At 43.7% G+C, this 13,994-nt stretch overlaps 1 protein-coding gene across 1 annotated transcript in view; it reads left to right on the top strand.

The window, feature by feature from the left end:
• Positions 1–918: 918 nt before the first annotated feature.
• The window catches only part of Rep (Rab escort protein), a 48,074-nt gene continuing 34,998 nt past the window's right edge, over positions 919–13,994 (top strand). Inside the window, exons 1-5 of the mRNA XM_050182774.3 lie at positions 919–1,146; positions 1,541–1,607; positions 10,431–10,500; positions 11,342–11,457; positions 12,161–12,662. Of these exons, the coding sequence (XP_050038731.1) occupies positions 1,101–1,146; positions 1,541–1,607; positions 10,431–10,500; positions 11,342–11,457; positions 12,161–12,662 (801 nt within the window). The 5' untranslated portion in view covers positions 919–1,100. The remainder of the gene's footprint in view (positions 1,147–1,540; positions 1,608–10,430; positions 10,501–11,341; positions 11,458–12,160; positions 12,663–13,994) is intronic.

Here is a 13,994-nt window from a genome sequence, read left to right as displayed (position 1 = left end):
TAGGAAGCAGCTATCTTTCCTACCACAAGTAAGTTTGTGTTCTCAAAGTCCTAAAACACGCATTTCAATGAGCACATAAATGAGCACATAATGAAGCCCTCAATAAAATTTGATTGTCAAGCCACTAGAAGTACAACTGTATATGTCTTGTATCAGTAGTGCCTTCTTTGTCCTATTCTGAAGTTTCATAAAGCACGTAACGCTACAGTGCCAACCTAACACACTTAACAAACCAAAGTCCAAACGCTCAAAACATGTTCTTTCAACGTTTACGATGCCGCCGCTTTCTCGTCACGGCTTCGACGCCACACCGCGACACAAGCATCGTCCCAGTCGCTGGCCCAGCGCGCTATCGCCACTCCGAGCAACATAACAAAGGCAAAGAGCTTTGCGTTGCACTGTCCAACTGCAGGTTATAGCAATTGCGCTTGGAGCGAAACCGAAACTGCCAAAAAAATACTTGTACACTAGTTCGCCAGTCAATAGAATGCCAATCCGAAGCCTGTACTTCCCATCATTCCCATGATGGTTGAACGATCGCAGCGCCAGATTTGCCTCTAGGTATACTAATATGAAACTCTATGGAAACAGGTATCCTCAGCCGTTCTTCCTGTTCGCTTTTTGTTTAAGTAGCGCCATCTGTCGGGTCTCCTGCTAAGTTCCATGCGCTGCCGCTTCTTATTTTCGAACCACTGTGGAAGGTACAGTTTGCCTTCTCTATTATAGCCTCCTAGATGAAATACACTGGCCCACATTCTATGCTGGCCCTTCCTCCATGCACTTTTATTGACGTTCCCTCAGCACCTGTCAACATATTTATTAATAAAAGCAATATACACGGTAATTTAACTTGTTGGTTGACATGTTCTAAATATTTACCAAATAAGAATTACATTTACGAAGATTGGTTCATCGCCCACATGTGGTGCGCCGTGCGCTAGGTAGGCGGACCGTCGTACGAGCTCGGCGCAGAGCAATGGCGGTTCTGAAATAATATTTGCAGTGGCGTCAGCGCCGAAATATTGCTTCTGTAGACGCTAGATCAACTGCTACGTGATTGCAATTTTAAACCGCATACGCCTGGCCATACAAAGTTACAAATGGACGACCTTCCAACAGATCATGATGTAATCGTCGTTGGAACAGGTGCGTGTGTTCTTTTTAAGACCCGAAACCGCACCGAGTCTTGTTTTGCGTGATCTTGATGTATTTACAAGGAGTCTCTGAGGGCATGTTTAATTTTGTTAGACGATTAGTTGCAGGAGAGTGATCGGCTGTACATTGCATTAGTAAGCCACATAGTCCTGCTGTTGCGAGTCAAAGCTAAAGCAATATTTGACAAGCGCGTCTTCTGCTAGCTATAGATCTTCATTTCATTGAAATATAATTCTTGCGAACATTTGCTAAGAATGCTCGTAATAACCAGGAGAATTCTGCGGATCATTGTGCAGCAAAAGCGACATTCGACAAACTTACAGTATTTCCTCTGTGTGATAATTGTGTTTTTTAATTTGACTCTGCTAACTGTGATTTATTGCAGGTATGCCAGAATCCATTGTAGCCGCCGCAGTATCGAGAATTGGACAGAGGGTTCTACATTTGGATAAGTAAGCACGTTAATCTTTCTGTTATGTATTATATTTTCGTTCATATTGTGGCATCAGCTCAACGATCGAATAACCATATAGAGCGCGTGTGTGTTTCTTCTTTCATTTAACGTTAGCTTTCCTCATATAAGACACCTTGGCTGCCTCTGGGAACGATTGTAATTTTCCCAGCTTGTGCTCATTGACAACGGCATCGTACACGAGACGTGGCATCGGGCACTGGTCACACTTCTGCACAAGGGTAGTGGAAGGCCAGATCATCCAAAACACTATCATCCAATATTAAACACCTCGACTGTTTGCCGCACATTTGAGCGGGTATTGAATAGCCAGCTCCTCAACCTCCATGAAGAGTCCAACTACCTCACCGAGTGTCAACATGGTTTTCGTTCTGGTTGCAGCTGTGAAACAGTATTAGCGACCATCACACACTTCTTGAGTGACCACATGGACAACTGCACCCTGCTAGATCTGATTCAGCTCGTTTTCACCAATGCGTTTGATGTGCTGTACATAGACCATCTGCTCACAAAAAAAGGAGCTTGGCGGACAGGCATTGGAGGGCTGCTGCACACCTGAGTATCTTGTTTCCAGCAGTACCTGAGCCAGTGGGTCTTGTATTGCGGTGCCTGCTCTGCCTGGTTTGCTGTCTCATCAGGAGTCCCTCAGGGCTTGGCTTCACTGCAAGCAAGGCACACTCAAACCCTGTCTACAATATAGCTGAGTCACAACTGACAGCCACTGGCAACTTCACCATATTGGGTGTAACGTTTTCATACAACTTGAACTTCTCGTTACACATTGTTGGCATCATCGCTAAAGCTTGGCAAACCTTTGGCTTCGCATCTCATGCCACAAAGCACTGTGGCACTACGAGTCCTTTACACCGCATTGGTCCTTCCCCTGCTTGAATACTGCTGTGCTGTCTAGTCCCCTCACCAACGACATCTATAATTGGCTGACTTGAGGGTTTCCAGCGCCGGGCTTTGCGAATTATCAGCGCTTGGGCTCACAACAGGACAGGAAGGCCATAACCTGCACTGCTAGCATTGTTGGCCTGGTGGCCTGTGGATAAGTGTAGAAGGACATTCGAAGTTTACATGCTCTGCAGACTCCTGGATGGCTCCCTCCACAACTGCCAGCTGTCTACCTCAATGTGCGTCTGCAAGAGATCCAGACAACTTGAGCCACTTCACGGCAAGACAATCAGGCAACGCGAGTCTCTGCTCCCTGCTTCCATTAAGGACTTCCTGTCCATCCCAGTTGCCTTGTGTTATCCTCTGCCCTCCATACCTGCAGAGTCCCAGGAACTCTCCAAGGCATTCCCGCATTTCATGTTTCAAAAGCTGGTTATAAAATTGTGCGTCCTCCCCCTCCCCATTTCCTGTTTGATCCCACTCCAGCCTTCTTTCCCTACAACTCTGCCTACCTCTGTCATGGAGTCGCTCTTTCTTTTCTCCTTCTCACTTCCGACCATCGTCATTGCCATCACATCACTTCTGTCCTTTCTTGCATCGTTCTTCTTTCTTTGCATTATACTCTACTTCCTTCTCATCCCATACTTGCTCACTCCTGTCATTATGTATTCATTTGTTCGTTCGTTTATTTTTTCCCTGTGCTGGGTGGCAGGCATGCAAGTGCTCACATGCAAGGGTTCTTGCATATCTGTTTTGCCTAGCATGTCACCGAGTGTAGACTAGCTCTTGCGCTAAATAAATTACAATTAAAATCTTAGTGGCACATGTCAGCTGCCACCCTTAGAAAGCCTGTTGCATAATGTTTTATACAGGTGTCACACAGCAGATCTTAAATCACGATTGAGCCCGATCGGGATTGCATTTCTCAGTCGCAAATGGCTCCTTTCAGCAAGCTTCGGGAGGCAGCTTGCTCGAAGGTTGGCTTGACCACTATCGAAAGTGGCCATCTGACACCGTCATTAAATTTATTAAAAGGCTAGCTGTTAACAGCATGAGTGGCCAACATGAGATGTTGCTATTGACCCTTTTCACGGCGATCTTGTGGGTGCTGCCATGTTTGATCATGTGGTGACGCGTCCATTGCTTGCCTCAGTTGCCCCCATTGCCTCTGTGTTTACAATGGATGTACAGTGCTCACGGAATAAAACGCGTCAATTTAGGGCTAAGTAATGTGCATACTTTCGTTTCCACCGGCTGCAGTTCGTGTCCCTTGGTGACCAAATTCCTTGCGACATGGCATGGTGCTCTCGCATACTTTGCACATATGCAGGGTTCTACTAAATGCTCTGTGTTGCATTTCATTCCGTGAGCACCGTACATGATGCTGGTGTGACTCTGCAAACCACTCTTTCGGCGGATATCATAGACGGTAACTGGGTGGATGACACAGGAGCCTTAGTTGCAGCTTCTGAGGACATGTAAGCACTTTCAGAGTTCGTTAGGCTTTGCCCAAATGGAGCAAGCAGTGTATATTGTGCTTGTACTACGTGCGAGGCTAGAAATAGTACTCCAAACTATGCTAATTTTCATATTATGAAATGAATCGGTATGACTGTGTTTTGTTCTTTGTTCTTTATTTAGCAAACAATCTTAATCAGCAGCTTGTCATGTTTCTGACTCGGTAAAGTTCCCCGTGCGATCACTATCTGATTGTCTATTTTCTGCCTGATCTGTCATGGGCGTGCTCAGTTGTGATAGATTTGTTCTTACGTCGCACAGGACTTGTAACGTAGATGATCTGTACTTAGTAATAGCTTGTAGCAAATACGTATCATCGCTAGTCATTTGCTTACTGTGTGGACCATTACAAAGCGTTCAGTCAGTTCAGTTTTGAACATTAGTGTGCTGTCAGTGCAGCCGTCGTCACCCATGCCTCAGCGTATTGATGCTTGTGTGCACCCGTTCACTTATTCTTGATACGTTGGTGATGGAGTGGGTGTAAGTTTGCATGCATGCGAGTTGGGGTGGACATGAGCAAATAACGTGAGAGAGACTTACTTTATGCCAAGGAGTGGCGCTACTCCCTTTGTCACCGTATAACAAGCTGTACTCACTTGTCTAGACGTTCCGGGGTCGAAGTCGTTTTTGTGGAATTCAGCAATACAATGCTGGCGGGTAAGTGGTCTTTTTTGTCCTCGAAGGAAGCCATGCATTGTGAAGGGCCAGGAAAACAGACAGTCCTTATGCAGCTGTGGTTTGGGGACTTAGACACACAAATTCATTCCATTCTTTAACATGCGAGTCACACTTCAGCCAACTACTGCACGTGGTGGTGGTGGTAGTGGTGGGGGTGAATTGAAGCAACAGGCGGGTTTAGCCTGGCGAACAAAGCCGGCAATTGCTCCGCCCGAGCGTCTCGCACAATACCGCTGAAGGGTTTCACCATATGTCCATCAAACCAGTCTCTCTTAAGAATTCGATGAAGAGATGTGAAGTTTCTTTGTGGGCTATAACTGATCCCTCGGGAAATATAAAGTGTTGCAGGCGCGCATACGGAAGGTCCTTGTTTTGCAGATTTTTCAGGAGAGTGTCTCTTTCATCTTGGAATTGCTGGCAGGACCACAAAAAGTGCTCAATGTCTCCTGTCTCGTTGCATGCCGTACAGTTCGGAGAATTGATTCGCCCCGTTTTAAATAACCAGGCCGGTGTATTAGCAGATCCTGTCCTTATTCGATATAGAAGTGTGGCTTCCTCTCGGTGCAATCTCTTGGTTATGCACTACTGCACGTCTTCTCTCTATCATTACCCATTTTGCAGCATGAATGTAACACGGTGCGTTAGCGAAAACCCAGTTGCATTTCCGACAACTTATCGCACAGAAGCAGGACAGAAGAGGTAATGGTTTCGTATTCATGCGCTTTCGCTGAGGCAACGAGTGGTATGCCGCTGTTCCCGTCATCTCATTTCTATAGAGCAAACTGCTTCGCAAAAAGGGTCAATAAGTGATACCGTGCTTTCAACTGGGAGCCCATGCCACTTTTATTTATTTATTTATTTATTTATTTATTTATTATTACCTCAAAGGCCCCAGTGTGGGGTATTACATGAGGGGTGGGTGACCACTTCAGTGGATTATGGACTCAATGGCAGCCTTGAAATGATGTGGATTGGAGTGGTGCACAGCGTCGGCGGAAAGGTCATTCCACTCCCGGGCAGTCTTCACAAAGAAAGAATGTAGGTGCGCAGTGGTCCGGGCAGGCGGAGGATACACAGATATTTTGTGACGTAATCGGCAAGACTGACGATGTGCTGGAATGATGGCTGAAGTACTAGGAGCAGAATGATAAGATTTGTGATAAAGACACAGTCTGAAAACATGACGCCTTATATCTAGATTGGAAATTCCTGCTTTTAATTTTAGCTGAGAGACACTAGTGTGGTAAGAATAATCAGAATAAATGTAGCGAGCTGCACGATTCTGAACTGCTTCTAGAGTGTTAGAAAGGGTGGTTTGGTGTGGGTCCCAAACAGAGCATGCGTATTCTAGCTTAGGTCTGACAAAAGTTAGGTAAGTTAGTATCTTTAAGGATGGTGGTACGAAGCGCAAGTTGCGGCGGAAGTAACCAAGCGTGCGATTGGCTTCGTTAGTGATGTTCGTAATATGAGAGGACCAAGAAAGGCTATTTGAGAGTGTAAGGCCAAGGTACTTGCATGACTCCACTGATGATATTTCCGAGTTGCAGAGGACGTACTTAGGAGTATGGTGAAACTTTCGTTGATGAAAAGGTATTAGTAAAGTCTTTGTAGTGTTCAGTGACATTAGCCACATGCTGCACCAAATGGTAACTTTGTCTAGATCATCTTGCAATGCGTGGTTGTCGGTATCAGCTAGGATTGGGCAATAAATAACACAATCGTCAGCAAAAAGGCGAATGTTAGACGAAAGATTAGCCGGTAAATCATATATATATACAAGGAATAGGAGGGGCCCGAGAACTGTGCCTTGGGGTACACCGGAGAGAACAGGGCTTTTAGAGGAGTGGTTGTTAGCATACACAAACTGTTGTCTGTTAGTCAAGAAATTTCATATCCAGTTCAAAACAAGGGGATTAAGGTGCAAGCGAGAAAGTTTTAGGAGAAGTCGTTGATGCGGAACTTTGTCAAACGCCTTTTCGAAATCTAAAAAGAGGGCATCAACTGGGATGTTTTGATCAAGGCTAGAGCTTATGTCATTTATAAAGAGTGCTAATTGGCTATCAGAAGATAAACCTTTACGGAAGCCATACTGGTTAGGGTGGAAGAAACTGACAGATGTTAGGAATGTAGCAATGTGGGAGTAAAGCACATGTTCCATTAATTTTGAACAGACGCTAGTTAGAGAAATTGGGCGGTAGCTACTACATGATGATGAAGGACCTTTCTTTGGGACTGGTATAACCTTACCCACTTTCCAGTCATCCGGCACCACTCCTGATGATAAAGATTGCTGAAAAATGTGGCATAACATCTCGCTTGTAACATATTTAGTATTTTTTAAGATTTTGGAATTAATACCATCGATGCCAGGTGAAGACGACAGCTTTAAGGAATCAATGCATTTCCTGATTCCATCAGAACTGAAGGTGATTGCGGGCATTGTATGGTAACTGAAAAGTGGGAATCCAGGAAGTTCACCTTTAGGTTCATTCGTAAACACGGAAGAGAATGCATGATTAAGCGCTTCGGCGATTTCGTGATCAGGAATAGGCTTATTTTTCTTGTTGCACAGAGCAAGTGGTTGCGAACGGTTTGGATTTATAATATTCCAGAACTTTTTGGAGTTATTTCACAGGATGTTTGGTAGGGTAGTTGAAGAAAAGGAGCGTTTTGCTTGACTAGCAAGGGTTTGAAAAAATAAAAGCAGAGGGGAGCAACCTGATGTCCCCATTGTTCTGGTTGTCTCAGATCTCCAGGTGCTGTTTTCAGCTATGTAGTAACTGGGCTCACTTAAGTTGAAGTCATAGCGCTGGATTGACGCAAACAAGAAAGATGACAGGACATGTGCTATAGCACAAGTCATGTCAATCCAGTGCTGTGACTTCAATTGATGCAACGAAGCAACTAGCCCAAAAATCTGCGCTCCTTGGCTCACTTAGCTCAATCGTGACATGCATCTGAATGGGTCACACTGGAGTGCTGCTGTGAGATGCTACAGCTCCATGTATGTTTACCATTTTGATTATATCTAGATATTGTAAAAGAAACGTTAGCCAATGTTTTCCACTTTTCAATGGTCAGCAGCTGTCACTGGAATAGGCTGAAATTTGTTGGATTATATTTACTGAAGACAAGTGAAATCATGTCTGCTTAGCAGAAATGCTAAGACTAGCTACACTTTCTAGATGTGTGTCCCCAAAATCTGCAATAAAATGCCTTGGTGTTCCTGTTAAGATCGTCTTGAACTTCAGAGGCACGCTTTTGGGATCTGTGAACTGGAATGCCAATAGTAATGTAATAGTAATAATGTAATAGTAATAGTAGCAATGTAGCGCATTTTCAAGGGACTCTCAAACACATTTTTAGTTTAATGAGAAAATGCTGCTGATCTGTAGACTAGGCTCCTGTGAACATGTGAGCCAAATATTGTTGCACTGCATGCAGCAGGGAATTTACAATCTCATGTCAAAAACAGTGAAAAATCGCTTGCCCCCTTCTTTTGAAATGTTGTTGTGCGGCTGTGTCGCACTCAGTCAAGCCCACGAACAGTTATTGGCTGATTTCATGATTGTGAGAACAGTCTCAGTAATATTGTTATTGCTAATTTTGAATTAAATGAAAACACACGGCTGCGATCTCAAAAATAGTAAAAAAAAGTGTTTCATCCTTGTACCTCTAGTCTACACATGCCATTTACATGTAAGTGTGTCTGCTGAGTGTGGCATCCGAGATTGCTGCACCAGCAGGCTGTTTAGTGTTGTACTGCAGCTGCCGCAGGGTGCTGCGATGAGCATTCTCGTCGGTGAGATGATCAGACAACCACGTGCACTGATTGGTCTCTGTAAGTGATGTAGCTCCAGGTGCCCGAGCGCCTATCTCGCATTGAGAGAGCGCTGCACATGCCTGAACCAGAAGTAGCGTCGTAAAGAGGAAAAAAAATGGAGGGGCGGGGTTGACAGGGCCTTGCCCTTTTGCTATCCCCCCTGTGTAGCTTCCAGCGCACTAGTGAAGAGAAAGCAGAAAGAAAGCTGCACATCGATGCAATAATTACCTCTCACTCCACTTATACAGGATCTGAAACATTTTTGCAGCAGGAGATTTCCAAGGTGAAATCTTGTAATAGTGAGGCCATTCTATGATTAGTTAGAAAAGTGTTTCAGGTCGCATATCTCTGCTAAGTAAACATGACTTCACTGCTGCTTTGCTTCATTTTTGCTATTGTTATTATTGCTATTATTTTCATACTTTGCAAGATTTATGCATATTTAGCCTGTTTCATTACTTCAGAACAAGGTATATTATAGGCACTGTGGTAGATGGGAAAAGGTAGTGTCATTAAATAACTGCATTTGCATTCTTTCCAATAAACAACACAATTTAGAAAAGTGTCTGGAAAATTGCATATACTGGGTTTTTCTGAAGCAATCTGAGGCACAATTATTGCAGGCGATTGGTTTATCTTTAAATGGCAGGTTTTCTAATCAAGCACAGTCATTTAAAGGGACGCTAAAGGCAAATGCTAAGTCGACGTGGACTGTTTAAATACCATTCTAGAAACCTCCTAACGCTTGTTCCTTGCCAAAAAAAGACTTAGTTCACAAGAAAATTGTATCTGAAGGGTCCGAATACGTTTTTCGAAATTCAAATCTTGCGCCACCCAACCGGGGGAGTGGTGACGTTGCATATACCACCACCGCCCTTTGCTGCCGTCGGTGAGTAAAACGGCGGCCGACAGACGGCGGATTCACCGCTGCAGCTGTTTCTTGGTCAAGTGGCACAGGCCGTACGAGCATCCTGCGACATCACATGGAAGTTGAATTCTCTGCTACTTGCAGTTTGTGCGAGTTTCGTGAGTCAGCAAAACGAGCGCAGCACTACGTGATCAGAAAAGTATTGAAATGCAAAAGCACAGGTGGTGCAGAATAAAGCGAGAATGAAACCTTTTGACCGCCCATGCCGTTGTCAACGGAAATTTCAAGGAGTTCTTTTTTCTAAACATGAAATGAAACTGGACAAGTAGCATTTTATTTCATCTGATAATACAATATGAGTGTGTTTTTTGCAATGAGTAGTTGAGTACTAGTGACAGAATTTAACTCAGAAGTGCTTTCGTCATCGGGCAAATGCTTGAATGTCCCAGGGTAGTCTCTAATCATGTCCTGCATTTACCTCAATTTCTCGATTATAAAGCTCTGTACGCGATAATATTGTCACCTTAGATATTCTCGAGCATTAATCTTTCACTTTAGATTGATTTAGTGTTTGCCTTTAGTGTCTTTTTAACTCTTGTAGTACCAGCCACAACTTTTCAAAAAATTGACCTAGGGTAACATTACTTGGTCTAACGGTCCAAAGTTAGGACCTTGTGCAACAACTCTGCAATGGCTATTTTACAGAATCAGTTGGAACAGACCTCAATTGCTTTGATCTCTCTCCCTTGAGGTTTCATTAAGGTTTTCTAAAACCCTCATGTTCAAATGGAAACATATATTCGACAATTTCGAATAGCAGTTTCTCATACTGGATAGGAATTCTGTTGCTTTCTAAAACAGTCCTTTCTATTCAAAAGACTGTTTTAATAATATTCGAAATTTGGCTATTTGCAACTATAATATTGTGGTAAAATTTACTATTTAAGTTACATTAAAATGTGTCCATTCTCTTGTGCTGTGTCTTGCCTTAAATGGATTTGCTTTACCTTACATTCCAGAGAAGCTCATTATGGCGGCCTTTGGGCTAGCTACAACTTAAGCAGCTTGCGGGAGTGGATGTTCGCACAGGTGAGTCAGTGTGCTAGCCTTCTTGCCATGCAGTGCAGTGAAACTATCTCATTTTGCTTGCATGGACCACACAAATTCAGTCATGGAACAGTAAAGTTTTGCAACTTATTTAAATTGAGATATGGCAAGGAAGTACAGTATCATGACAGGATCATATAAAGCCTACAGACAATTAAGCCAAGGAAAGCATAGTGTTAATTAGCTGTGGTTGAAACTGAAATGTAGAAAATAATGAAGACAAAGAGAAATGAAAGTGGCCGAAATGATAACTTATTGCTTATGAATACTGAACCCACAAGCTTTGCTTTATGCATGTGATGCACTACCAATTGTGCTACAGCGAGGGCCATCAATCTGTCCTCTAGCTTGGGTATTTATGTGTACTAGGCTTAGCCCTGGGAGTGCTTGCCAGTGCCACTCAGAGCCATGGCGGGCGGATATGGAACACCCTTTTTTTTGCCCGATGGCATCGTGTAACATCTGAACTTTGGAGAGCAGGCACATGGCTTGTAAACCCTTGAATGCTACCTGATAGCATCACCTGTGTGATGGCATCAAGGCTTCCAGATTTGAGACCCTTGCTATTTGTCTACTTTCATTTCTGTTTTCTTCCTTATTTTATACATTTCAATTTCAACCACAGCTAATTTACCCCTATGCTTTCCTTGGCTTCATTGCCTGTTGGCTATTTATGGTTGTGACTAACAAAAATCGAGTCCCTCTGTTTCCCTTCTTCTCGAATATCCTGACAGGAGTGCAGGCATCTCTGGTCATGATAGTATTTGTCATTTTCACTCAGCAAGCATGTGCATTCACAGCTGTCTGCATTCATTATTTGCAGAATGAATCGCTGCCACCAGAGTCGCTGGCCCAGACTCCTCTGGGGCCTGGTGAAAGACTAATCTTGACTTCTCAGAACCACACTTCAGTTTCCAATACAAAAGAGATCGTGAATGTGTAAGTGATTATTAGATACTCATACTCTACATAGCATTGTTCAAACTGAGGACAATCTGTACACTAGTCAAACTGAGGATAACGGGAATGGGGTGGCAAGAACGCTAGTATAAACTATGTGATAGCTTCTACTACTCATTGTATGGCCTGATTATAATATGAAAGTGACAAAGCACCTCGGGAGTTGAGCATGTGCTCCGCACAGAAGCAGGTGGGGGAAGAGTCATTGCTGGAGGAAATATGAGGTGGTTTAATGCAGATTGAGAAGGCTGAGCCATCAGCAAAAAAAGAAGGAACACTAGTGGAGGACTGGTGTCATTGTACTCGCAAAAGCATGCTTAGTGCAGAGGTTGAAAGCTCACTTTTCATAAGAGTGGGAGGGGTGTGTTGTTGCTTGAGCCATACTGTAAGTCTTGAAAGAATGGAAGAGCCACCTGGCAGGCACAATTTCCATTGTTCATTGTTGGCGAAAGATCCAAAGTGATACTTAGAATTAAGCAGCAAAGCTAATCATGTAAAAGATGCCTGATAGGAACATGCACTGTCAGAGGCACTGCATTTCAGACATCACGACTAATAGACCAAGAAGTCTCCTGAGCCTTTTCACCTTTAAACTGCACATTCAAGAGAGCATGAGCATTCAGGAGGTAATGTGACCATAATTCGAAATGGCAGTGTCAACAGAACTGCTGTTTTTGTATAGCCCAGAAAAGCTTGTGGACTGCCCCCCAGCTGGACCGGCATTGCTGCAGTTGCGGACCAGCTCTGGAGAAAACTCTGCTGCTGAGGGACCAGTGCACTCGGCATCGACCGAGAGTACCGCGGCAGATGATATGGTTGCCAGCTGTCCGTGCCCTTACTCCGCAGAGAGCACAGAGCATTCCAGTGTGGTTGCTGCTGACGTAGTGGATTCAAGTGGTAGCGACGAGCCTGTGGTGGCTGTGGAGAGTGAGGATGTCAGTGCTGCCTACCACACTGTGGCCAGTGCTGGAAGCTCTGTTGATGCTACTTATGGTAGCGTGACACAGCACACAGAAAGCATATCGGATGGCCTGAATGAAGAAACTGAGGAGCAAGATGCTAGAGCAAAAGGAAGCAACTCTGGAAATGCCAGTGGAAGGGAGCTTGAGAAGGTCAAGGAGTTATGGTCCTTGGAGAAGCTGCTGAACCTCTCACGGAAATTTAACCTAGATCTGGCTCCCAAGGTGGGTTTCTCATTTTGATTTCATGAAGCAGGGTCTCATCGTGTGCTTGGCCAGTGTACTTGAAAGTTTCTACGCACACAGTTGGTTTCGTTGAAGCTTTTCCAAACCCAGTGCACGACAGCGGAGACAGCCAGTAAGATATTTGCTGGCCATCATTGGTGTTCAGCTTGGTACGTGTCGGCATTCAGAATATAACGTATAACATCAGCCTGGGTGTTCCATGAACAGTTCATTCTAAAACGAGAGGTTTGTATTTGTTAAGAAAATGTTTAAGGGGCAGTGCTTGCTTTTCAGTAAATTAATCTAAAACCTGTAAACACATGGAAAGTCCTAACCCTTTAACCTCCAGAAACATACAAAATTTCCCAAATTTTTATGTAGCTATACTTTTTTCTGCCATTTTGATTCTCAACATATGTTACTTGATTGGTTGCTGGTCACAATTAACACAAAAAGTTGAAAAGAAAAAGAAAAGCTACTATTAACAGCAGCCTTCCCTCAATGCTGACTGTAGCTCGTCTTTGGCAATGGGAGCAGCACAACGTTGGGTTGAATGAGTGTGACTCATCATTGATGACATTGGTGTAACTTCCTGCAACGAGCACAGCTCGGGATTGGGGGTTAGAGAGTTAACTAGTCATATAAAGTTTTAAATTAATGCAATTAGTTTGTAAGTTAGTAAAGCTTTATGAAAATTCACTCAAAATGCACCACCATGATAAAAAGAAGTGTGAACTATAATGGTGTGTCTTAGCCACTTCAACTTGACATATGGGCACACAGTGGGAATTGATGTAGGGCCTGCTTGTGGACATGCTGCTCTACATATCAGAATTACTCGTGTTTTATGCAACACATCTTCATATATAAAATAAATTGCTTAAAATCTTCTTTACAGTGTAGCTATGGCATATTGTATTGTCATGTGGTGATTTGTGGTATTGCATAAAATTTGGGATGTTTATAATGTGCAGACATCTTTCTAACTTTGTTGTGATAATAATCTGGTTTGCCACTTTTGGTAAATGTATTGAACATCACATCTGCTAAAGTGATCTTCTGTTGGGCATTCTAGAACTAGTTCTATTGCGATAGCAATTATATGGACACTCCAGGCACATTTCTGCAGTCAGCGTTACTGTGATGTTCTGTATAAAGTCCAAGGGCGATAACATTGTTGCTCTGTGCTGTGTGCTGTATGTGCGAGTGAAAGCATGCGAGGGTGAGCCGGTAATGGTGGCTCAGTCTCGCACGTGCAAGGGAGGAAAGCAGGTAGGAAGTATGCCATTTTCCATCGTGCGAAATGCACCCTGGGAAGATGAGGGAAGGGGG

This window comes from Dermacentor andersoni, chromosome 4, assembly GCF_023375885.2.
Source record: "Dermacentor andersoni chromosome 4, qqDerAnde1_hic_scaffold, whole genome shotgun sequence".
In the NCBI taxonomy this organism is placed as follows: domain Eukaryota; kingdom Metazoa; phylum Arthropoda; class Arachnida; order Ixodida; family Ixodidae; genus Dermacentor; species Dermacentor andersoni.
Note: the sequence above shows the minus strand (reverse complement) of the source record. Positions and strands in the feature narration are given on the sequence as shown.